Source organism: Lepidochelys olivacea, assembly GCF_965140295.1.
Source record: "Lepidochelys olivacea isolate rLepOli2 genome assembly, chromosome: 6".
In the NCBI taxonomy this organism is placed as follows: domain Eukaryota; kingdom Metazoa; phylum Chordata; order Testudines; family Cheloniidae; genus Lepidochelys; species Lepidochelys olivacea.
In genome coordinates, this window is record NC_140416.1 from 79242209 (window position 1) to 79269338 (window position 27130).

General features: G+C 41.0%; 1 protein-coding gene across 1 annotated transcript in view; it reads left to right on the forward strand.

Moving 5' to 3' along the window:
* The first annotated feature begins 2941 nt into the window (after nt 1–2941).
* COCH (cochlin) overlaps nt 2942–27130 on the forward strand; it is a 42624-nt gene continuing 18435 nt past the window's right edge. Inside the window, exons 1-3 of the mRNA XM_084632803.1 lie at nt 2942–3070; nt 3222–3266; nt 16998–17154. Coding sequence (XP_084488929.1) covers nt 3046–3070; nt 3222–3266; nt 16998–17154 — 227 coding nt within the window. The 5' untranslated portion in view covers nt 2942–3045. The remainder of the gene's footprint in view (nt 3071–3221; nt 3267–16997; nt 17155–27130) is intronic.

A 27130-nucleotide genomic window follows, 5' to 3' on the forward strand; every position in this document is an offset into this window, starting at 1 on the left:
AAAAATGCAAGCTGAAGGAGCCTACCGGGGCCCATGGACATAGTGAAGCCTCATCTAGGGAAGCCAAGATCAAGGATCCCAGTAGAGCTCAGATGAACACATGATCACATTTTGAACAATTACACAGCCTAGTCAGCAGTATCTGATTTTGGTGACTCACATAGGAGGAGCTTATTTTGTGGTTGGAACTTTGTAGAGTACTGCCTCTTCCTCCCACCCCCCATCTGATTCCAGACTGCAACCTTGGAAACACAGAAATATGTTTATGGAGTGATCAGAGCAGATGGCAGAGACAGTCCCATGTTTTGACAGTCAATACACACAATTTCAATTTAACAACTGACAGCAGAGTTGAACAAATAATTAATGATGAATCATTTATCTGATAACATTTTCCTTTTTTTCTATTTGCAAAATGTTAGTGAACAGATTGTCGTTTTCTCAGATATATTTGTTATTCAGAATTATTTAATCTATTTCACAAAACTCAATTATTTTGCAATTTGTTATTCAGAATCCAAAATTCGATATGTGTTGATTAGATTTATCACAAAAGAACCATGCTGCCATTTCTGTTCACTGACTGGATAAGTGTTATAACACAATCAATTTGCTGCTACAAACGCTCTGGAAAACCAATTACTATATTAATTTCTGTGAATACTCACATGTGCAATGTTAAATTTCACTTACCAGGAACAATTGCGCTAATAACAGTCAACCACATGGGTGTTTATAGACAGCAACCGCTAAAGGAGCAGGAACGTGTCTGAAGTCATTACAAAAAAACAACCTCGTACAAATATCCCTGAAAATATGCTTACAGGCTAGTATTCACTCCTCCATATATAAGTAATATGATCATCCCAAACAGCGATAGTATCTGTGGTGCCCAACCATCATCAGCATTTCACAAAGAACACTCAGAGCAGAACAAATGCAAAACAGATTATAAGGAAAATTTACGGTTTTGTACATATTTTCAATAGTGGTGGGGGGAAACGACTATCCAGTCAACACGCATGGTTCATGTGTGCTTGGGTTCAGCATAGCGGCTCATCGGTGGGGATGAAGTAACTAGATGTATATCAATGATTTAAACCAAAATCGGATTCGATTTTCAACAAATCTAAACGCAAACAGCAATTTTAGGGACCACTTAGTCTAATTAGGTTCAAATTAATACAGTATATGTGGCGGCATGGTATACAGGATTTGTTGGCATGAGTAGACATCTGTGGCAGATTCTATTAAAAACGCAAATAGGCCACTTATAACCGGGCGAATGCCACTCCCTTGCAGACCTGACGGGGCTTTTGCCTTGTGGATTTAAGGAGACCTGCTACAGCAGTTCATTTTCCGCCAGGCTACACCCTCCACGCTGCTATTGTACATATAGATGCTGGACCTAGGGATGCTGCTGCACCCCCCGCCCCCCGCTTGAAATTATTTCCATTATATACAGGGTTTGCAGTTTGGATCAATGATTGTGCAAAGAGCGAGGAAAAAAACGTGCCATTTTCCTATGAAAAGACAAAGAGCCCCCGTCATTTGTTTATCCACCTAAGATATCTCCTATTCGGAACAAAATGTGACAAGGTAACCGAAAGCCCAGCCGACTGACATTTGCTTAAAACGTTATGTTACCAAAGATTTACCTGGAACATCTAAATAACCAGATAAAATGACGTGTAAGGAAAAGGAACAACAGCTCCCCTAAACCTTTAAAAATCATACAGACAGAGGCTTGAGAGGCTGTTGCAGAGGGCAAAGGTATCTCTACAGTGTAACAAACTGAAAAGGGTCAGTAGACTGTGTGTGTGTGTTGTGATTCCAATTCACTCACAGACTATTAAAGAATTTTACATCTGCAGAGCTCCGAACCTGGTCTGACTACAAGAATCAATTCAAACACTTTAAGCCTGTTCTGCCAGGATTTTGCCCTGGAAGGGAAGAGACCTGCAGAAAATGCCCAACAGGCTGTGGGCTGCGTATTGCTAAGTGTCAGGCATGAGTGGAACTCTGCTGATGGGAGAACGGTGACTCCACGGAGCCAGAGTCACACCCAAGTGGGCACATGGCAACGGAAAAACTACAGGATGGGAATCAGCTGAGTAACCCAACGGCTTTGTCTTGGAGACTCCTGTGCCCAAAGGAAAATGTCCATCCCTTCCATCAACGGGAGAGAAGGGGAGGCGAGCTCCCTCCTGCCCGGCAATGAGCTGTCCTTGCACAAGGTGCAGCTCACTGCGCTAGTCCACCAGACGGTAAGGGACTGTCTGTGAACTTGTACCCGATCCCCCAAGGTTTGGCCCGGATGGGCGGCAGGGCTGTTTGCCTGTGTGTCCATCGACCCTCTGGGTGCAGAGCAGAGCTCCCGGGGCCAAGTTCCGGTGGGTCTCACTTGTCCCGGTGTGACTCCGGAGTCACTCCACAGGCGGCCGGGTTTACACGGGTGCCTGGGAATCCTGGCGGCGCCCCGCGCATCTGCTTGCTGCTGCCCTCTGGCAATTTAGCAGCGAGGCCGCCAGCCTGGCGCTCGCTCCCTCCCCGCAGGGTCGCCCGCCCAGGCCACCCAGGCAGCGCGGGCCTGCCCAGTGCTCACGCGCTCGCGGAAGGGTTTAAAGCGCGCGCGGGGCTCGCGGCGCTGTCACAGGCACCAGCCGCAGCAGCAGCGCCGCCAGCCAGGCCCCGCGCTGCAGCTCCCCGGGGGTGGGTTGTCTTCCCCCGGCTCCACCGCCCCGCCCCAGGCTCTGCCTTGGGCCCCGCCGGGAGCTCCCGGGGCTGGGCCCCAGGGGTCCGTGCCCGGGCGCAGGAGAGCCCGCCCTCCCCACGCGAGCCCCGCGCAGGTGCCCCCGGTGCCGCCCCTCCACCTGCCGGCCCGGCGCCAGCGACACCCCCGCGGCTTGGCCACCGACGCCCCTGGCTCCTGCTGACCACACAGCGGGCCGCCGGCGGGAGGGGGCGCCTTGTTAACCCTGCCGCTGCCGAGCCTTGCGCTGAAGTTCTCTTCCCTCTCCCCAGGTGCCCCTGTGCGCGGCCGCCATGGCTCCCGTGCTGATGCTGCTAGGTGGGTAGCGCCTTCGCCTTCCCCCGGGCGCCGCGCCCCGCCTCCCCGCGCGGCCACCCGCTCCGAACCCCCCGGCCAGGCGCGCCCTGCACCCGGTTACAGTGCTCGGCCCGGGGGCCGCCCCTGAACCCCGCTGTGTCTCTGATTACAGGTGGCTTCCTGCTGGCCAGCCCGGTGCGGGCAAGCGACGGCGCGGGTGAGTTGATCTTCTCCGTTATTTCTCAAAGACTCCGTTTTTTACATAGGACCCTTCATGGGTCTCCAACTGATGGGGCCTCTAAAGAGGGTCTCTGCAGGGCTGAGCCAGTTCGACCCATTAGCAATCATCTCCCTATGCAACCCCGGACGTATATTTCCAGCGTAGGGCTTCACTAAAGGGAGCTCAGCAACTGCTAAATATAAATGGGTGCTTGGTTTTTCCAAGTGAACAGTAATTTTTGTATTTAGCTTTGTTTAAAGCGTCTAATAGTGGCGCGTTCAACCATCTCGGGAGCCGCTTTAATAGTCACACACCGAGTGCAACTTAAACCAAGTACAAAAGAAGCATATCTTGCGAGTGTAGTATCCTTTTCTATCTCACCTGAAAATGTCTTACTTTAACTGTGATAGGGAAATAATTCTTTGTGTATGGGTTACAGGGAATTTGTTTATGCTGTGAGTCTAAGGTAAGAAATGACTGAACACACAGTAGCCTTTTCTCTTTTATATAAAGACTAGCACCAATGTGTGGTTGCTTTTTGCATAGTATTAGCAGATTCCGTTAAACACGCAAATATTCAAACTACAATCACATTGATGGGATCACATCTCAGAGCTCATAAGACTATTTGTTTGCTGAATCTAGCTGCTAGCTGCCTCTCTTTACCCTTTCATGCTGTCCTTAGGTTACTGAGCCATTGCTAGCTGCTCCCCAGTTAAGGCTGCAGCAGCATTTCTGTTCAAAACTGTATTTTCAAAGTGCTCTGAAATCCCCATGTATAAATTGAAGGAAGAAAACAATGCTGTTTCCATCGGGGATGGAACGTAGCACCAACCTTTCCTTCCCTGCATACTCTCTCTCGGGTTGTGAAACAGAATTTTGTGATAGGTAACTGTTAACTAATACTTCCTTGTGAACTTACATTATCCTCCTGCCCTCTAGCCAAAAAATAAAATAAACAAAACATCTTGCAAATGGGATTATCCAGATACAGTGCTGCACAAGAAAAATATTGGTATTTTATTTTCATTATTTGGTACCAATAGTGTGCTACGTGTTTAACAGACAAGATACCTGGTCCAAAAAGCTAATAAACTAAACAGATCAAACATGGGAGATAGCATACATCAAAAAGTAAAATGATTAAGCAGTGTTGTATAGAACGTACATTTGTTTCGTTGGTTCCATATTATTTTGACATAATTCTTTGAGGGGAGAACATAGGTTTGTAGCTATATGACAAGACTTGTCTTTTAAAAGTGAGAAGCATAGAAGGAGATGGAGAGGGTTGGTATTTCCAGTTTTTTCTAAAAAAAAAAAATCAGTACAGGATAGGTTCAAAAACTTTCAGAAGGCAAAGGTATCAAACTTCTCTATAGTGTAACAAATTAAACGGTAAATGTAGTCGTGTATGGATATGAGAGAGTAAGAAACACTCACAGAGCTTAAAAAGAATTTGACATCAGAGAACCCCCAAACATGTTATGACTATAAGAATCAGTGCAAGCACTTTAAGTCTGTTCTGCCATGATTTTACCCTGGAAAGGAAAAGACATACAGAAAGTGCCCAACACACCGTGGGTGGCATATTGACAAGTGTCACGGATGAGTGCAACTCCACTGTTGGGAGAACGGTGACTCCATGAAGCCAGAGTCACACCCAAGTGGACACATGGCAGTAGAAAAACTAAAGAAGGCAAATCAGTTGAGCAACTAAGGAGTGCAACCACGGTCTTGGGGACCATGTTGCCAAATGAAACTCTCTCCATTCCCTCCATCAATGGGAGAGAAGCGAGAGCAAAAGAAAGGAGCATGAATCCCTCCTGTCCAGCAATGAATTCCTGAAAGCAGAACTCTGTCCTGACCCCAAATGGTGAGTGACTTCAAATTTGTATGTATAATACAAGAATTTCATTTGCTATTTTTGTTTATTTGTTTTAACTTTTGGCAAACTCTTTAATGTTAGTATGATGGCCTGATGTCCAATTGCTAGACACAAATCTTTACTGAGGACCTCCTAACTAGGCAGCAATGCAGAAACTAAACCAGGATCAATTTTGCCCATTTCTTTTGCAGGTACATTTAAAGAGAGGGAATAGCTTGTGACACTGGCAGGGAACAATAGAAGAACTCTTTAGGATCCTTCCTAACTAGGATAAAGTCCTGTAAATTAAAGGTATCTGTCAAAGCAACTAAAGAGATATTAAAGGGACACTGGCAATTTAATTTATGCCCTTAGGTTTTCTTTAAATGGCTTTCCATAAGAAATTTGCATTCATTTAAAAAAATGAAAATAAATTTAAAAAATATTTCCCCACCCACACTCACTCAACAACATGACATTAGCGCATCAGAAGTTTGGGGCAACATTTTCAAAACCACCTACATCCCATTTTCAAAAGTGACTTAAGAACCTAAGTCTCACTGAAAGTCAAAGTGATTTAGACTCCCAAATCACTTAAGTGCTTTCAAAAATGTTTACTTTTGATCCTACTCCCATTTAAATCCATAGGAATATTTCAGATTACTTCAATAGGAGCTGGATTAGGCTCGAGAGGCCACAAATGGAACTGACCGTATCTGCCCAATCCTAGAAACACCTGTGTGTGTTGATAATTTGTTAGCTGGTCTTCGTTAACCCTAGACTGTTCAAAAGGAAACAAAAAACAGTATAAATGAAATGTCAAAACAAAATCCAGCCAACATAGCCATGACCATCTAACACATTTTTAAACCCAGTTATCCTTGTCTGTGCTCAGGGCAAAATTGGGTTTAACGTTGTATTAGTATAAACCTGTTAGTTAACACATTTTCCAACATGATGCATTTTCCCAGTATAGACAAAACCGGTGGGACTATTTATCTGTGTAATTTAAACACATGCTTGTTTGAAGGCTCAAGGCAGAAAAGGAAAGTGAATACTTCAGTTTCACTGTCCAAGCAGTAGAAAAATGTCAAAAGGAAAAAAAACAGCATAAGCAGTGACATGACTCAAAGCTATTTTACTCTTTATAATCCCTGGCTTTATAATAGTTTACAATGAAACTGTTCTTTAAATATATTGGGACAGATTCTGCTCTCTCCTATACCCAAGTAACACAGGGCAACATAGCCCAACATTTGGTTGTGGCTTTTACCTTGATAAGACTCCCTTTAAATGTTTAGTGACTCTTGCTCGAAAACTGTGTGAAAGTTGTTCATTTTTTGCACTAATAAGTAGCAGAACTGTATAGTGAAAAGATGGTAATTTAGGAAAGTATTGGATAGAAGAAACTCATAGACTTTAATGTCAGAAGGGACCATTATGATCATCTAGTCTGACCTCCTGCATAATGCAGGCCACAGAATCTTACCCACCCACTTCTGCAATAAACCTCTCACCTATGTCTGAGCTATTGAAGTCCTCAAATCATGCTTTAAAGACTTCGAGGTGCAGAGAATCCTCCAGCAAGTGACCTGTGTCCCACGCTTCAGGGGAAGGCAAAAAATCCCCAAGGCCTCTGCCAATCTGCCCTGGAGGAAAATTCCTTCCTGACCCCAAATATGGCGATCAGCTGAACCCTGAGCACGTGGGCAAGATTCACCAGCCAGACACCCAGGAAAGAATTCTCTGTGGTAATTCAGATCCCACCCCATCTAACATCCCATCACAGGTCATTGGGCCTATTTACCATGAATATTTACAGATCAATTAATTGCCAAAATCATGTTATCCCATCATACCATCTCCTCCATAAACTTATCGAGCTTAATCTTGAAACCAGATAGATCTATTGCCCCCACTGCTTCCCTTGGAAGGCTGTTCCAGAACTTCACTCCTCTGATGGTTAGAAACCTTCGTCTAATTTCAAGTCTAAACTTCCTGATGGCCAGTTTATACCCATTTGTTCTTGTGTCCACATTGGTACTGAGCTTAAATAATTCCTCTCCCTCCCTTGTATTTATCCCTCTGATATATTTATAGAGAGCAATCATATCTCCCTTCAGCCTTCTTTTGTTAGGCTAAACAAGCCAAGCTCCCTGAGTCTTCTTTTGTAAGACAGGGTTTCCATTCCTCGGATCATCCTAGTAGCCCTTCTCTGTACCTGTTCCAGTATGAATTCATCCTTCTTAAACATGGGAGACCAGAAACTTCACACAGTATTCCAGGTGAGGTCTCACCAGTGCCTTGTATAACGGTACTAACACTCCTTATCTTTACTGGAAATACCTTGTCTGATGCATCCCAAGACCGCATTAGCTTTTTTCACAACCATATCACATTGGCGGCTCATAGTCATCCTGTGGTCATCCAATACTCCTAGGTCCTTCTCCTCCTCTGTTACTTCCAATTGATGCGTCCCCAGCTTATAACTAAAATTCTTATTCATCCCTAAATGCATGACTGTACACTTCTCACTATTAAATTTCATCCTATTACTATTACTCCAGTTTACAAGGTCATCCAGATCTTCCTGTATGATATCCCAGTCCTTCTCTGAATTGGCAATACCTCCCAGCTTTGTTTCGTCTGCAAACTTTATTAGCGCATTCCCACTTTTTGTGCTGAGGTCAGTAATAAAGAGATTAAATAAGATTGGTCCCAAAACTGATCCCTGAGGAACTCCACTGGTAACCTCCCTCTAGCCTGACAGTTCACCTTTCAGTATGACCCGCTGTAGTCTCCCCTTTAACCAGTTCCTTATCCACCTTTCATAATTTTCATATTCAATTTTAATATCCCCATCTTTTCCAATTTAACTAATAATTCTGCATGTGGCACCGTATCAAACGCCTTACTAAAATCAAGGTAAATTAGATCCACTGCATTTCCTTTGTCTAAAAAAATCTGTTACTTTCTCAAAGAAGGAGATCAGGTTGGTTTGGCATGATCTACCTTTTGTAAAACTATGTTGTATTTTGTCCCAACTACCATTGACCTCAATGTCCTTAACTACTTTCTCCTTCAAACTTTTTTCCAAGAACCTTGCATACTACAGATATCAAACTAACAGGCCTGTAGTTACCTGGATCACTTTTTTTTCCTTTCTTAAAAATAGGAACTATGTTAGCAATTCTCCAGTCATACGGTACAACCCCTGAGTTTAGAGATTCATTAAAAATTCTTGCTAATGGGCTTGCAATTTCATGTACAAGAGCTATGGAATGTGTGAAGCATCCTAGGGGTATCCAGGCATCTCACGACTGCCTGCCCTTAGCATGAAACAGCTATGTCTGTGCCTGCTGTGGGTCAGTTCTCTGACACCAGTGGCCTCTAGCAGCAAAAGTACTGCCTTCCAGACCCCTGCAGGCCTCACTCCCTCTGTTCAGGCACAGACCCATGCCCGAATACTCAGTGTTCCTGCAGTGTCCAGCCCCTTTTCCACTGAACACTCACAGGATTACCAGGTCTCCTGTTCCCAAAGGAACAGTGTACACCATCTTGTAACTCAGGACAGCACTTTGCTTAGCACCACTGCACCTAGATATATTTATAGTGAAAACAGTAAAACATTTATTGTCAAAGATTAGAGATTCAAATAATAGCGAATAAGAATTTTGGAGACAAATGGTATAAAACATATATAAAAAAACAAAATAACTCACTTTCTAGAGACTAAACTAGCAAGTTACTCTTTTATCTAAAGAAACTTAACTCACCCTAAATTCTACAGCATTTTAAACCAAGCCTGGCCTAAACCCCTCATTTATGAAACAAAAGTGCTGTCCTTTTTCTTCCTCAGGGGAGGGTGTCTGTTCAGGCTCTGCCCCACCCAATATACTCAAACAAACCTCCTGTATGGACCTCAAGTTAAAGTTCTCTCTCTCCACTGTGTTTCCCTTTCTGGCCGTTCTTTTTTACATCCTTCATTTGTATTAATTTCAGACTGGTGATAGGGGACCAGTTCTGAATGAAACAATACTCAGTCCACATGTAAACAGATAGATGGATAAACATTTCCTGTCTAAAAGATCATCTGTTTTTCACCTTTGCTGGTGACTAACACCTTGATGCAAACTTTAAGAACATATATTCTAAATATATTAGGACTGTCAATCACAGTTAACTCACAATTAACTCAAAAAAATTAATTGTGATTAATCACAGTTTTAGTCTCACTGTTAAAAAAGCAATGCCAATTAAAATGTATTACATATTTTTGCATGTTTTTCTATATTTTCAAATATATTGATTTCAGTTACAACACAGAATACAAAGTGTACAGTCCACACTTCATATTTTTATTACAAATATTTGCACTGTAAAAATGATAAAGAAAAGAAATAGTATTTTTCAGTTCACCTCATACACTACCTTAGTGCAATCTCTTTATTGTGAAAGTGCAGCTTACAAATGTAGATTTTTTTTGTTACATAACTGCACTCAAAAACAAAACAATGTTAAACTTTAGAGCCTACAAGTCCACTCAGTCCTACTTCTTGTTCAGCCAATCACTAAGACAGACAAGTTTGTTTACATTTACAGGAGATAATTCTGCTCACTTCTTATTTACGTCACCTGTGAGAACATGCTTTCGCATGGCACTTTTTTAGCCAGCATCGCAAGGTATTTACGTGCTACACATTCATATGCTACACATTCATATGCCCTTTCTTGCTTCGGCCACTATTCCAGAGGGCATGCTTCCGTGCTGATGACGCTCATTAAAAAAATAATGTGTGAATTACATTTGTGACCGAACTCCTTGGAAGAGAATTGTATATCTCCTGCTCTGTTTTACCCACATTCTGCCATATATTTCATATTATAGCAGTCTCGAGTGATGATCCAGCACATGTTGTTCGTTTTAAGAACACTTTCGCTGCAGATTTGACAAAACACAAAGAAGGTACCAATGTGAGATTTCTAAAGATAGCTACAGCATTCAACCCAAGGTTTAAGAATCTGAAGTGCCTTCCAAAATCTGAGAGGGATGAGGTATGGAGCATGCTTTCAGAAGTCTTAAAAGAGCAACACTCTGATGTAGAAACTACAGAACCCGAACCACCAAAAAAGAAAATCAACCTTTTGCTGGTGACATCTGACTCAGATGATGAAAGTGAACATATGTCGGTCTGCACTGCTTTGAATCGTTATCGAGCAGAACCCTGCATTAGCATGGCTGCATGTCCTCTAGAATGGTGGTTGAAACATGAAGGGACATATGAATCTTTAACGCACCTGGCACGTAAATATCTTGCGATGCCGGCTACAACAGTGCCATGTGAACACCTTTTCTCACGTTCAGGTGACATTGTAAACAGCAAGCGGGCAGAATTATCTCCTGCAAATGTAAACAAACTTGCTTGTCTGAGTGACTGACTGAACAAGAAGTAGGACTGAATGGACTTGTACATTCTAAAGTTTTACAGTGTTTTATTTTTGAATGCAGTTATTTTTTGTACATAATTCTACATTTGTAAGTTCAACTTTCATGATAAAGAGGAGATTATATTACAGTACTTGTCTGAGGTGAATTGAAAAATACTTCTGTTTTTTATAGCACAAATATTTGTAATCAAAAATAAATATAAAGTGAGTACTGTACACTTTGTGTTGTGTGTTGTAATTGAAATCAATATATTTGAAATATAGAAAATATGTAAAAATATTTAAATAAATGATCTTCTGTTATTGTTTAACAGTGCAATTAATTGTGTGATTAATCACACAATTAATTTTTATTAGTTTCACAGCCCTAATATATATATATACATAATTCTTTACATAGCATCTGTACAAACATTTCACAATGACGTTGATGTTGGGTGTGACACTTGCTTTCGTTTGAGACCTCACATGGCATTCTTTGGTGAACCAGAATGCACATACCAGAATCAGGAGATTCCTGTAACCCTTCTGCATTCCCTTGCCAGTTGGCATTAAGAGGTCCTGGGGTCACAAAATGTTGAAACCTATGGCGTGGTTATTTGATGGATGTCATAGGAGAGAAGACAGACTTCAACGCCTTTGTAATAGGTTCTCCCTTGTCTTTTGTAGGCCCAGCATTGAAGCAAGACATCCATCCTTATCTTTCTACATGGAACTTCCTCCATTAAATCATGTTTAAATCAGGAAGAAATACAATGTGTCTCTACATGATATTCTGAGGTGTTGTGTTTCTGTGAAGTATAGAGAGTGTGTGTAAGCCACGATAGAGTGGGAGTGTGATCATTTTCTTGGCGTTTTTAAAGCCCAATCCTTCATTCACGGTGCACGCCAAACACCACTGAGAGTCTATGGGAGTTTAGAATGGGCAGGAATGGGTCTGTAATGATAAATTACAAGATAAGCTTTTCTCTTGCAACATACTTAGATTTAGAGTCTAGGTTTTCAAATTCCCATCACAAAATATTTTCATGAAATTAAGGGAAAGTTCTATCAAGTTAATTCAGAAATAGAATGAGGATCAAGTGAAAAATACTAAGGGGTGTAACTTATGGGTAACAAATGCTAATGAAAATAATTATCTACCACATCTGTTATTTGCAATTAAGCTAGGCACAGGTAAGTCAAACCACTGAATATTTAAAATGACCTCTCTATGTTTCAAATGTTTTAATGCATTGAACAGGCTTTATCCTCCGTGCTGAATTTGGATGTGTACTTAAGAAGGTAAAAAGTTTAGCATCAAGCCAAAATGATTATTAATTTCTAAATTATTATTAATTATGCAAATACCAAATTGCTGTACTGGAGAAGAACACTACAAACATAACAGTAATATTAACTGTAACATGGGGAGACTGGTGGAGGTCTACAAATGAACATTTAAAAGTAGAGGAAAACTTATTAGACCATACAAATATGGAGAGGGTGAGAGTATGAATCAAATCCAGCTCCTGTGTCTGTGGCTGCAGAGTTCTTCCTGGAAGCAGAACTGATATAGTTCTGCTGAACTAGGAAAGGAGTTGGATTGTTTGGGGGAAGGGCTATGCAAGAAATGCATACTACCATGCGGCTGAGAGAGAGATTGGGGGGGAACCAGAGGCTCTTGACTCTTTGGCCCTTCTTCTGTTCCCAGAAACCACAACTGTGATGCACGTGTGGGGGTGTGGCATGTTATCTCAGCCACCAGAGCTGAGATACCCTGTGCAGTGGCTCTGTAGCTGCACAGCAGTCTGTGGAGAGGTATCTCTTAGAGATACCAAGTGTACACCGCACTATTTGGGTTGAATACGAGGTTCCTGAATTAGTAAGTGCACCGGGAGCCAGTTTAACTGCTTGCAAATATGAGTAATGTGAATTTCAGAAAGTCAATTAAAATCAGAGTTCTGAATTTTCCATAGATTATGAAGGCACATGACAAATGAAAGAGGAAAGCCAGGCAAGGGACTGTCAGGATACATCAACATTGTGGCAACAGGCCCTGTTACATAGCCATGAATTTATGAAGATTAAACCAATAAGATGATGTCACTAATTCCCTGAGATGAGCTTAAAATAACAAATTTGAAGCAAAAGGAAAATCTGTTTCTCTTACCACAGGGACAGACTAGCTCTACAGCCTTGCACACAATGGGCTGGTACGAAGCAGAGAGTAGACTATATGGTAGTCAGAGGAAAGGATCTTTAGGTTGCTTGCTTGTAATGATGGGTACAGTGGCATCTTTACATAAGTAAGATCATTGGGGAAGGGAGACTGTGGGAACCCTATTTAATGATAATACAGAGGATATTTATAAGCACCTTATGGGTTCAGAGTTACTTATAGACTCTAACTACTTAATCCCCACAACACTCCTTTGAGCTTGGTAAGTATTTGTCCCCATTTTATAGATGTAGAAACTGAGAATGAGAAGTTAATGGCCTGAATTTCAAAGATACTTCATTTCAGTGGGAGCTGGGGATGTATTGCTCAGCACCTCTGACAATCAGGTAATCCCATGATTTATTATCCAGTCAGCAAGGGAAATGGGAATAGAGCTTTGGACTTCCAGACTTGTACTTAAACCATTATACCATGCCCCCTGCCTCATCTGCTCTTGGAAGTGTACACGGTTCCTATTGATACTAATGGGATTGGGTAGGAGTATTGTCGTGACTGTAACAAAAAAGGGGGAATCTCTTAGCCTGAAGACACTTCCTTACATAATTTATAGAAGAGGAGTTATACCCTCATTGCCAGTATGCTCTTGATTTTATTTTAGCCATTTGTTTTCATGGAAATATTTAGTAAGATTTTTGGACCTGCTACTTTTTAATCTGAAAATCATATAAAACTATTTACATTAAAAAAAAACCCAGTCTGGATGAAACGTAACTTGTTTGTTCAAGTACAATTGCCTTACTTACTGGAAATATTTTTGAGGCATGTGGCATGATCTTTCTGAATAATAATACCCTGTGGCTTAGGCTCTGACCCAATGTAAGTATTATATCTGAAAGCAAGTAGTACCCAGAGTGTAGTTCAGAATTTAAGCGCTGTGGCTGTCACTTCCAGAGAATGGGTGCACTAACAATTTGCTTAGTTCTGTATAAGACACAAATTTTAAAAGTCCCTGTCCAACTATCCAAACAGAAAAGTGTTTTTTAAACAATTTCACAAAGCTTAGAGTTCCTCATTTCACTCCTTTCCTCCCATTTTAAATCTCTCATATTATGCGTTTAATTTTCAAAATATCAGATGCCAAGGCTCATCTGCAAAACCACGTGCACAATTGTATGCCTATCTGGTACACACAATTACTGTGATTAAATGTATAATTTGGTATTTGCACACAGAAATATTCAGAAAGTTGTCTCACAACTCCTGCATTTCTGTTCCTACCACTTCTGCTATTTTGAAAATAAGGCCCTTACTGGCAAGTGCATTGATAAAAATCTAGAACACATTTATAAAATAGTAAATGAGATAAAATGTGACTTTTTGGTTGGTCTCACTGCCATACATTATGTTCAATATGATAATGAAAAACAGAATTGTTTGCTGTGATCCCAAGGTAAAACACTTTTAGTGATAGTGTCACATGTGATCTCTGCTGCAAGTATGAGTGATATGGGCAGGGTCGTCCCAGAGGAGGAGAAGGGGGAGTTTGCCCCAGGACCTCCTATTTGAGAGGGCCCCAAAAGTGAGTAGTGTTGCAACCTGGTGCACCAGGTCACAGCAACACTCACTGAAATTTGGCCCAGCAGCCCCTCTGTCATGATGGCCAGGTCACAACGCTCAGAGTAGAGTCCCTCAGAACATGAATCAAGCTGCTGCTGCTGCTGCAGGGTGGACCCCCGACTCCCAACCCGGGCCTCCTCTAAGGGTGAGGGGGCCTCAGTTACAGAGTTAGTCCCAGATCCCCCAAAACATCTGCAGCCCTGGGTATGTGAAGTTGGTGAAGAACTATTTTATACGCTCTAGGAAGTTACTGGGCAAGTTCAATGGCCTACAGGAGGTCAGACTACATGACCACAATAGCCTCTCTGGCCTTGAAATCTATTCAGATCCAATTAAGATGTTTTTGTCTTCATGCTGGTAGAATTTCTACATTTTAGGCCTATAGGCTGAATAGCTGATGATACAGTAGTTAAAAGAGAAGAAAAAAATCTGTTGCGAAGACGTCAGGGGCAAGATTTGTTCTTAGAAGGTCACTGACGGTATTGAGTCAGGGGTCAGATTGTGAGGCAGAAGCGATGTTAGCCTTGAAAAAAATCCCAAATTTGCCACGCTCGCACACTAGTTGGATGTGCTACATTGACTGGGGATAGAATAGTTAATGATGTTGCACATTTAGTACCAAGTTCTCATGCAAAAATGTGTGCACAGGAGTGACCCTACATTTGTGTGCCGTTACCATGTGTATATTTGCCTATGATAAGTCATCTCAAGTCATTGTATGACTAATTGCCATTCACAGTAATTGTTCATACAGTGTACATGCAAGGCTTTCAGATTTTCAGTTTTGAAAACTTGCCCCTTATGTAACCATCATTATACTTCAGAATTAACATAATACAGCATATTGAGAGAAATAGAGCAGTTCACACATTTCAGAAGTATTGGTTCTATCTCTGAAGATGAATTATGACATAGGTTCATATTTGAAAAATGTCTTCACCAGTTCAAGAATTTACCAAGTAATAATTTTGGTTTTTAATAAAAAAATAAAATGTATAGACATTGATGGAGATAAAAGAGAAGTGCTAATATGGCATACTGCCTCAACCAGACGCCCTACATCCAGTTAAGTCATTTGACTATCCATTTCCTTTATGTCGAAATATCTTGTAAAATAACTTGGCTTTCCTTTAGTATACTTACATAATAGAAAGCCTTTCTGGAAAATAGCTTTAGGTACTTGTGATATGCACAGCTGTATTTGGGAATCTCCAAGAGTGGGAATATATTTGATGCAGGGAACTGTCTACAGTAACTGAAGTAGTATATTGGATGTTGTGATTTCCTTTCAACTTTATTTATTATTTAAATATTTAAGTAAAGTGTCTTGTAAATGCTAATCTTAATGATGGTTTATGGTATATTTTAACTACTATACAAAATGTAATGTACTGTCTGTTAAATAGTGATTGTTGCTAAAAAGAGAGAATAATATGCCTGAGCTAACAATAGAAAAAGAAGAAGTAAGAGACAGCAACTTCCCATGGGACAAAGGCATGTGACTCACTGAGGTGCTTTTCAAAATCCCAGCCAAAGACAAACATGAAGTTTTCACTTTGCCAAGTTACATTTTATCCATGTCTATTGGCCACATGGTTGACTTGTTTTCACTGAGTCCTTCATCATTAAGGATGACATTTTTTTTAAGCGACTGACTAAAAGCAGCTTCAGTTACTTGCACTAAGCTTTCTATACTGTCCATGAAGACTAGGGTGACCAAAAGTCCCCATTTTATAGGGACAGTCCCGATAGTTGGAGCTTTTTCTTATATAGGTGCCAATTACCCCCATCCCGATTTTTTCACACTTACTATCTGGTCACCCTAATGAAGACAAGCTCTGTGAAGCTCAAAAGCTTGTACCTTCCACAAACAGAAGTTGGTCCATTAAAATATATTACCTCACCCACCTTGTCTCTCTTATACTCTCCATGGCAGTGGTTTACATGTCCTAGAAATAGGTAGTATTGCAATAATAGACCTAATTCACTCTTGCTGGGGCAGACAGATGAATATCTAACCTCACTGCACTGGCCTCAATTTTTGTGATAGTCTTACTGGGATTGAAGTGAAGTGAAGATGGTACCATTGTCACCTTCTCTTATAAATTCCATCTTGGATGGTGGCTTCAGCTTCTGCTGAGAGCTTCTTAGGAGCTCTGTTGGTGGAGCTGTCCAGGGGATGATCTGAGTCAACACATTCCTGACCCCCTTCCTTTCACGGACAGTGCTGGCCACTTTTAAGATTCACTGGCTCTGAGCAGCAGTAATAGAGAAAGCTGCTGCCGCTGCTGCTTTGAACTGCTGTTGCCTTTCTCCTCCAATGCCCACCAGCTTTCCACCATCATCTGTGTTGTCCTCTGCTGAATGTAGTTCAGTGCTTGCAATCATTTCTTGTTGGTTCTTTTTCCAACATGACTGTGAAACAAGCGTGTGTAATCTTTCTTGTCATTGCCCATGAAATATGCTGTGAGCAAATCCTTAAAGCCAGACTGCAGTACAAAACAATGCTGTAGCTTAATTTGAAATTAAAATGTGTGCTTTAAGCTGAGATACGGTGGGTAGATTTAAAATGATCCTCCAGATTCATTTCAATAGGCTGTTCAAGCCTCAGAGCTCAAATTTTTCTTTTCCTCTTTAGCCCCCACTACCATCACATGCCTTACAAGGGGAGTTGATCTCAGAAAGGAGAGCGCAGATGTCCTCTGTCCAGCAGACTGCCCGCTATGGCAGTTCTATGTCTTTGGGAATGTAGTTTATGCCTCCCTTTCCAGCATCTGTGGAGCTGCCATTCACAGGTAAGCTAGAAGACCACTAATCAAGATGACAAGGAAACATATTTTAGAAAGGAACTATATTTTTCAGTTGTAACCTTTGGCTGCCATCTGAATTATAGATATTCCTGACAATTCTCAAAACACACCAACAGAATGTCATTAAAAGACTTCAGGTCAAATATAGCTTGGAGTAAGTGGCTGTAACTTTCATGAAATCTCTGGGACAAATTCAATAGTGATGATAAGGATCGAAAGGTGCTCTTAAAAGTAGAACAACTTGCACTAGCCTGGCAACTGGTGCGCAATGAGTATAATTTATAGGTATGGGAGGTAGAAGTGAGGAGACTATAGCCTGAGAAGTTACTAATTGGAAGGTGTAAGATAAAGCAGGCTTCCTCTCTCTCCTACTTTCTTATGCCACACCATTCAAAACACTGCTCAATTCAAATTCAGCCCCAGTGTAAGCTGACACAACAATGATCAGGATGAATTTACTGCAGGCAGCATACAAGCTCAGTGTTAATCAATTGATATTACATTAATTTACCAGTTACATTTGTTTTCATGACTACAATTTACACTTGATGTGTAATTTACACCACCACATATGTCACTGCAAAATTTTGCCCATGAATCTAGGTATTTGGATAGCAAGCAAGGGATTTTGAATATATTTTTAATTACGGTCACTATATGGGCCATCAGGTATTTAGTGTGGGTTAGAAACGTTTAAGTATTTTGAATATAATTTTTAAAAGAAAGAATGTGTTTTCTTTTAAGGTTAATTAATTATGGAAGTTCGGCAATGTGGCATGTTATGACCTTAAAACAAAATTACTCAAATTATGGTGTAGTTTTTGTGCACTCTGTGGCTCTTGGCATTAAAACTTGGGGGATCATCTATGTTCTAAAGCTTTTGAGGAAGGATTTGTCCCACTGCATGTGATTAACAATGCTTGTAGCATAATTTTCAGTCAAAGATTCTGCAAGTACATAAAAAGTACTTATTTTGTTAAGTTTACAGGTAAACCAGCCTCTTACTCACTTCAGACCAACAAGTAGTATTTGAATAGTAAAATTCATCACTTGTAGTCTAAGGGACCAGTCCTGCCCACAATTACCACTGAACAGAGTACAGTGAGAGTTTTACTGACTTCAGTGTGAGCACTCAAAGTAGTAACTACTACACTCAGAAGAAAGTTTGCTGGAACACAGTTCTGAATTTTCCAGAGTCAAATTCTTGTTTTTCGGATGATCCCAAATTATTGTGGTTATCCATACAGCAATATGTTCTTACCTGGAGTGACTAATGCTAATTAGAAATGTATTGGGCCTTGACTCCAATTATGCACTCACATACTGCAATGATTAGGCAAGTTAGAGTAACAGTAAAGTTCTTTTGCTATTTCCAGTAATATGATTCTTGAAAGCAGCAGTTCTCAGAGGCCAAAAATATTGTGTGGGTATAGGACTCTTTTCCCCCACAGCTTAATACATTTTATTTGTTTTTATCTGTATACTCTTTCTTCCCTAAGAATGAATTATGAACATGTGGATCTTTGTCCCTCCTAGTAGCTGGTCTATAGAATATGTTAATAAGTCTGCCACTTTTCCAGCTATGCAATATAGTCTTTAGCTCAGGCTCATACTATTAGCCTTAGAGGTCTCAAGTTCAAACCCCACTGCTGGCAGCAGTAGTGTCAATTACATAAGCAGAAAACTTGATAAAAATTTGCGGCTGTCTCTGTGCATCATAAAGGAGCAGATATAGGCACAACCGAACTTGTTCATTCTTGGTTTTGCTGCACAGTTCCCTTCTTTAATGCTGCATAACTCAATCTATAAATTCCATGTACGTAAAACTTTTAAAAAAAACCTCCTCACTACATCTCATATTGCATACTAATGGCACTGCATAGTTTCAGGAGAATAATCCAGCTTTAACCTCTGCTTTAAAAAGAAAAAAAACCCCAACACCTAAACTTTTTTTTTTTTTTAAGAAATTATTTTTTCTCTGGTATTTTTGCTTATTCTTTTAGTGTAAAAACTGCTCCACCTATGTAAAGCATGAGCATGGGGAGGTTGTGCTGCAGAAATTCAAACTCCCACCACACTCCCAACCAGGGTTAGGCAATGGACAATATACTACCCTCCACCCATGCACTGAACTCTTTTTCAAGTCCCAGTTTGTAGAGACATTTATTTGCTGTACAATAATATTGTGTATGTTTCTTGAAAGCTACCCAAATAGTTTGTATGCTTTTTAGTGAGTACAAATACAATACATACAGTACAGTACTTTAGATTTTAAAAAGTTAATAGCACAAGAATGTGCTGGTAAAACTTTTAATGCAAGTTATTAAAGAACTGACTTCACAACCAAAAAAGAAAATTCTTCACAGTAAAACTGTATTTGAATAAAAAATAGGCCCACGTGACAGAGTTTAGATACAAATCTGGATTCAGGATTTGGAATTAACCCATCACTAATTCAGGGCTGGATTCTCCAATCCTTCCTCACATGAGTAGTCCCCTTCACTTCAATTGACTACTTGCTAGAGTAATACTATTTGACATGTTTAATGACTGTAGAATATGGCCCCACAGAATTCCCTATACTGTAACTGATGTGAGGTTTTGTGCCCATTTTGGTTAGAGTATTAAATCCTTCCTTTCTTTTTAATGTGCCTAATTACTGTTAAGATACAGAACATCACCAGCCTTTTCCTAACTAGACAATAAAAGGTATCTCTTTGTCATGGTGAGTGGAAGGGAATCTACTGAGGATGATTATGCCTAGGCATGAGGAACTGAGTTAAAGCTACCCTTGAGACATTAATTGGATTAATAATCAGAAGGCAAAATTGAAGACCAGATCCTCAGCTGGGGTAATAGTAGCCTATGTGCCAAATTACACCAGCTGAAGATCTGGCCCAATATGTTAATTTTTAGGTGGTAGATGCTAAACACTTTAACTTTTAAAGCCTAGTCAGAGGTGGGACATGCCTCAAGTCTGACACTGGACTCCCACACTGCCAGTGTCACAAGAAATGTCACACTTTTCACAAGTTAGCTATATTAGTCTTTAGGACACAGGCTAATCCCAAGGGGTATGAGAATTTCCTGAGTTGTGGTGTGCATTAGGAGAAAATTGGCAGAGAGTTTGTTTGGCCAGAGGAATGCACTTCTGAGCAGATAGGTCTGTTGGGAAACTTTGGGCCACTGCCTGCTCCTGCTGGGTCTTGTTCCTAAGTCATGCCAGAAACAGAGTGCAGTGGAAGCAGAGACAACAGAACCTGTGGGGGGTAGGGAGAAGCTGGCATTGAACCCAGAACAGCTGTGGGTCAAAGATGGAGAATACAGGCAGGCCAGCAGCAACAAGCTGCAGTTGGGAAGGATGCAGTTTCTTGTGGGCACAGGGGAGGAAGGAGATGGAAGGAGTTGCATCAGCAGCTAGAAGTCAGGGAGTAGGGAGAGAAAGATAGGAGCCAAGTTAATTCAGCTGTCATTGCTTGGGGTTCTGTTTTCATCCTTGGGTTCCATCAGAAATGACATCTGTAATTAACTGCTTACAAACACATTTTACAGTGTAGTCATGCTGAAAAGTTTCAGCGTAACAGCCGTGTTAGTCCATATTCACAAAAAGAAAAGGAGTACTTGTGGCACCTTAGAGACTAGTCAATTTGAGCATAAGCTTTCGTGAGCTACAGCTCACTTCATCGGATGCATTTCATCGGATGTATTTTCCACAGTATGCATCCGATGAAGTGAGCTGTAGCTCATGAAAGCTTATGCTCAAATAAATTGGTTCGTCTTTAAGGTGCCACAAGTACTCCTTTCCTTTTTGCGAATACAGACTAACATGGCTGTTACTCTGAAACCTGTTGGTAATAGCTTATCTAAAGTGATCACTCTCCTTACAACGTGTATGATAATCAAGGTGAGCCATTTCCAGCACAAATCCAGGGTTTGAACCCACCTTGATTATCATACACATTGTAAGGAGAGTGATCACTTTAGATAAGCTATTACCAACAGGAGAGTGGGTTTGTGTGTGTGGGGAGGGTGGGGTTGGGTGGGGAGAAAACCTGGATTTGTGCTGGAAATGGCCCACCTTGATTATCATACACATTGTAAGGAGAGTGATCACTTTACATAAGCTATTACCAGCAGGAGAGTGGGGTGGGTAGAGAGAAACCCTTTTGTAGTGATAAACACCCATTTTTTCATGGTTTGTGTGTATAAAAACATCTTCTGTACTTTCCACAGTATGCATCTGATGAAGTGAGCTGTAGCTCACGAAAGCTTATGCTCAAATAAATGGTGAAAAGTGCTTCTTATCATGGAAACTTTCAGGGCAAAATTCCCTTCTCAGAGATGTCTCTTTATCCCCTCCCAGATCCTGACTTCTGTATTCTGCTCTGTCCCTGTATAGCACATGTAGATTTCCCATAAACATCAACCGTAGAGCAAAATTATTAGCATCGAAATATGCTAGGAGAAGTTTGCCTTTAGATTTTTGGACTGAGTCAAATGAGTACACACTTTTGTTAAGGGCGCAGCCTCAGCTCTGGACTCCTTGATGTTTGTGTCTTTCCACTGGACTATTGACTGTAGTTAAAAGGTAATATCAATTTGCTTTCATTTCGACATGTTTTTTCCCGTCCTTGCATAACATCATTTCTATCCACTTGCATAGATGGTGTTTTGGCATCATCTTGTCCTTCCCCAGACAATTGCATCAATCTGAACATTACATTACTCTGACAGTGCTAAGCCTAGTCAAGAGAACAGGCACTTGGCATCATCTGAAATAACATTTTTTTTTAAAGTAAGTAGCTTATGCGCTGCTGAGGAGAGCTGTGTGGAGCTGCTGGGCCCCTCTTCACATGAAAAGCCTGTCAGAACCATCACAAATTCCAAAGTGACTGAACATTTATCCAGAGGAAAACAATTTTTATGAGGCAAAAATCTGTGATTTCCCTTTTCTTTGAACTGTAGAACTGTTTTTGCTTACTTCTGGCTGCTCCAGCAGGTGTTAATAGTTTGATTTGATTTATACATGTATCTGAGAAAATGGCTTTTCTCAGATACATGTATAAAGCCCACTTCTACCATCTGGGGGAATAGTTTAGTAATCTAATAATTTGACTTGATATGCCAAGACCTTCTGGAAAGAGACATGCCAAAAATTTGAGAAGTTCAAGCTGGCCCTCCATCACCTTCTGAGATACGATAGGTAAATTGAGTTCCATGCCTCTGAAGGGGAAGATGAGTCTTTAAAAACCTGGAGTCCTGTCTGCTTACCCAGGGCCTGGTCTAAAGCTAGTTGAACTTATTGAGAGACTTCAGGGGATTTTGGACTAGAGTTATACCTTTCATAATAGTGAAGTTTGTTGAGTTTGTTTTGATGTCCTGGACCAAAATCCCCCCTCCCACCCAGTACTGTGCAGTGAGATATTGGATGGCCCCCTCTGTGTGTCTGCATGTCAGTGATTTACCTGTAATTCTGTTTTGTTTGAAAGTGCTTTGGAATGAAAAGAACTGTCTAAATATAAACCATGGTTACTACTAACAGTGCAGCTGGTCAAGAGAAAGGGCTGCCCACTTCTGTGGATTGTCACTGTCAGGCAATGATAGGACAATAGCAGAAAAATGTCGTGACCATTAGTTAACCAATAGTCAAAAATTACTTAGACAACTTAGATGTTGTCAAACCACCGGCGCCTGATGAAATGCATCCTAGAATACTCAAGGAGCTGACTGAGGAGATATCTGAGCCATCAGCCATTATCTTTGAAAAGTCATGGAAGAGATTCCAGAGGACTGGAAAAGGGCAAATATAGCGCCCATCTATAAAAGGGGAAATAAGGACAACCCGGGGAATTACAGACCAGTCAGCCTAACTCCTGTACCTGGAAAGATTATGGAGCAAATAATTAAGAAATCAATTTGCAAACACCTAGAAGATAATGAGGTGATAAGTAACAGTCAACATAGATTTCTCAGGAACAAATCGTGTCAAACCAACCTGATAGCTTTCTTTGACAGGGTAACAAGCCTTCTGGATAGAGGAGAAGCGGTAAATATGGTATATCTTGACTTTAGTAAGACTTTTGTTACTGTCTCACATGATCTCAGAAACAAACTAGGGAAATACAACCTAGATGGAGCTACTATAAAGGTGGGTGCATAAATGGTTGGGAAATCGTTCCCATAGAGTAGTTATCAGTGGTTCACAGTCATGCTGGAAGGGCATAACGAGTGGGGTCCTGCAGGGATTGGTTCTGGGTCTGGTTCTGTTCAATATCTTCATCAATGATTTAGATAATGGCATAGAAAGTACACCTATAAAGTTTACGGACAATACCAAGATGGGAGGGGTTGCAAGTCCTTTGGAGAATAGGATTAAAATTCAAAATGCTCTGGACAAACTGGAGAAATGGTCTGAAGTACATAGGATGAAATTCAATAAGGACAAATGCAAAGTACTCCACTTAGGAGGGAACAATCAGTTGCACACATACAAAATGGGAAATGACTGCCTAGGAAGGAGTACTGCGGAAAGGGATCTGAGGGTCACAGTGGATCACAAGCTAAATATGAGTCAACAGTGTAACACTGTTGCAAAAAAAGCAAACAGCGTTCTGGGATGTATTTGCAGGAGTATTGTAAGCAAGGCATGAGAAGTAATTCTTTCGCTTTACTCCACGCTGATTAGGCCTCAACTGGAGTATTGTGTTCAGTTCTGGGAACCACATTTCAGGAAAGATGTGGAGAAATTGGAGAAGGTCCAGAGAAGAGCAACAAAAATGATTAAAGGTCTAGAAAACATGACCTATGAGGGAAGATAGAAAAATTGGGTTTGTTTAGTTTGGAGAAAAGAAGACTGAGAGGGGACATGATAAGTTTTCAAGTACATAAATGGTTGTTACAAGGAGGAGGGAGAAAAATTGTTGTTCTTAACTTCTGAGGATAGGACAAGAAGCAATGGGCTTAAATTGCAGCAAGGGGGTTTAGGTTGGACATTAGGAAAAACTTCCTAACTGTCAGAGTGGTTAAGCACTGGAATATATTGCCTTGGGAGGTTGTGGAATCTTAATTACTGGGGATTTTTAAGAGCAGGTTGGACAAACACCTGTCAGGGATGGTCTAGATAATACTTAGTCCCGCCCTGAGTGCGGGGGACTGGACTAGATGACCTCTCGAGGTCCCTTCCAGTTCTGTGATTCTAATAGAATGAAAGGCATTCCTGGAAAATGTATAAAGTTCCAGTATAACCAAAACAGCCTTGGCATGCAAGGCATTGGCCCCAGAGTAAAATACAGTGGTTCTGTAAAAATAAAAATCAGGTTTTGATAGCAAAAGTTGTTTTTTTCATTTAGGCAGAAATTCACAAGCCCTTTTTCACTGATTAGCTCCCACATGGACCTTCTGTATAAGGTGAATTTCACCTTTAAAGGAAATCCTGAGCTATCATGAAAATGAACTTTCCAAATTCATTAAGAAAGGAACAAAAATAGAGACCAGAAATATGGTTATTTCATTTCAGCTAATATTAAGTGTGCATTCTGCTTATACAACATCAACCTCAGCTTTGTCAATAGTCTCAATGAGGTCCAAAATGGTAATACCCACTAATACATCCCAAACAAAAAGAAAGAACTAATTTAACAAATTACAAATTAACTATTTACATATGCATGGTGTCTTCTGTCAGGACAATTTCACATCCCCAACATAAAATAATTTTATTCCCACCTAAATCTCTTTGAGGCTTTTCTCTCCCTGGATTTCGTTTCAGTGCACTTTTGAGACACATTTGTTGTTTCTGTGGAACTTCCTGGCTGGAACAAAATTCCTGCCCATTCTGTTTGAGTGGGGGACTCATCACTGTCACAACTTTTCCAGCTTCAGCATCCAGTTACAGTCTCAGATGTGGACAGTAGCCATGCTGAAACACTATACCCCTTGATACTGCTTTAGGTAGTCCTTATGGATAACGTTGGGTTTAGTCCTGGGACCAAACTGTATCCTACACACCACTTTGCTTATTTGAGTTACTATTGTGAGGGTTCTGCCCAAGTTTTATCCAGCTGAGAGCTCCTACCCCCTTTTCTCCTAGGATTGTGGAACCAGATTAGCTTCCCCTCTTTTAAAAGTTTCCCCATCTGACTTCAGGTCACAGTCTTTTCATTTTTATCAGCAGCTGTTCTCAAATTTTTCCTAGCAAAGATGTGAACTTTTTCAGTTTTGGATTGTAGGGTTTCTGCATCATCCAAATAGTTGAAACCCTTTTGTTCCTCTTCAGAAGCTCCATACAAAATGTTTGCTGGGAGGGGGCCCAAATCTGAGGAGTGCTGTAGTATACTTTGTACCCTCATTGACTGCTGTTCTATAAGCCATCAAAAGGAATGGGATATGCTAGTCCCAGTCCACTTGGTGCTCTTCTACAATGGTAGCTAGCTGAACCCCCAAAGTCCTGTTGAACCTTTTGACCATCTCATCAGACTGGATGTGCCGGGCTGGTGCGAGTTTTGTGGACCCCTAGAATCTCACAACTTTGTTGAAATTCTTTTGGTTTAAAGTTTCACCCTGATTTATGTGTAACTCACCCAGGATCCCAAATCTGGTGAGGAAATCATTCACAAGGACCTCTGCTACTGTCACAACCTTTTGATTTCTTATTGAGTAAGCCTCAGGCAATTTTGTATAGTGGTCCCATAGCTACCGGCAAATATCAATTGCCAGCCTCTATCACAGGACAAGGGCCCAAGAACATCAATGGCAATGCACTACATTAATGCCCTCACAAGATATTGCTACAAGAGGGTACTCCCAGTTTTAGAGGAACCCTTCTTTGTAACACAAGGATCAGATTTCCTGCACCAACTTCCTACATCCTGCTTGTGTTATCTAATAGAAATTCTCCCTTAGCTTAGCTAAAGTTTTTGTAACCCCAAAATGTCCAGGAGTTTTGAGAGCATGACATAACCTCAGAACCCCCTTTTCCAATGTATCTGGTACAACCAACTGGTATCTGGATCCATCACCCACTAGTTTCACCCTGCTCCTATACAATATTTAATCCTTAAATTCCAAGCTTTCCCACGGTGACTAGAAAGCTTTGACTGTGGTGTTCACTACATTCCACGGTCGCTGCGTTTGCAAGGTGATTCTCCAGTCACACACTACTCTACAATCAGGATCCTCTCTTTAGGAAGTTTTGAATTGCTCTTGGTCCATTCCTGCAACCTCACCCCATGGTTCAGTGGATGAATCAGAAACATGAGCACTTCTGTGAATTAGAGGAAGGGAGTCACACCCATTCCTTTGAGCAACTAATTCCTTGCTCTTCTTCTTAGGACAGGGTTTGCAGCAAGGCTGCATTAACAAGGCATCGTCATTAACATGCATATGGCCAGGGCTGTGTGCTATTTTGAAATCATAGCACTGCAGTTTCTCCAACCATCTGGCAAGCTGTCCTTCAGGATTTCTGAACCTAAAGAGCCATTGCAGAAAAGCTTGGTCTATCCTGATCATAAACTTCCTCCCACACAAATAGGGATAAAAACATTCTATAGATTTAACCACTGCTAGGAGTTCCTTTTCAGGTGGGACAATAATTTCTCTCAGGAGAACGTAGACTTTTGCTACGGTAAGCTCTCAAGTCCCTGGAGTTCTTGTGTCAATACTTCCGTCAAACCATAAGCACCAGCCTTTCTGTCCAACAAGTTTTGAAACACAAGTAGGCCAAGACAGGAGCAGTAAGTGGAGCCTTTTTCAACTCTGAAAACACACTCTGAAAAACACTTATGCTCTGCTGACCACTGAAATTGTTTCCCTTTCTCACCCAACTTATGCCATCATTTTTGCAATACTGAACCTTCTGTAATAGCAGAGCCGTGCAAAACTGTGTACATCTATAAGTGTCTGGGAGTTGGCCAGCTCTGTACCACCTCAATTCTCTTTTGTCAGTGAAAATTCCCTCCCCACT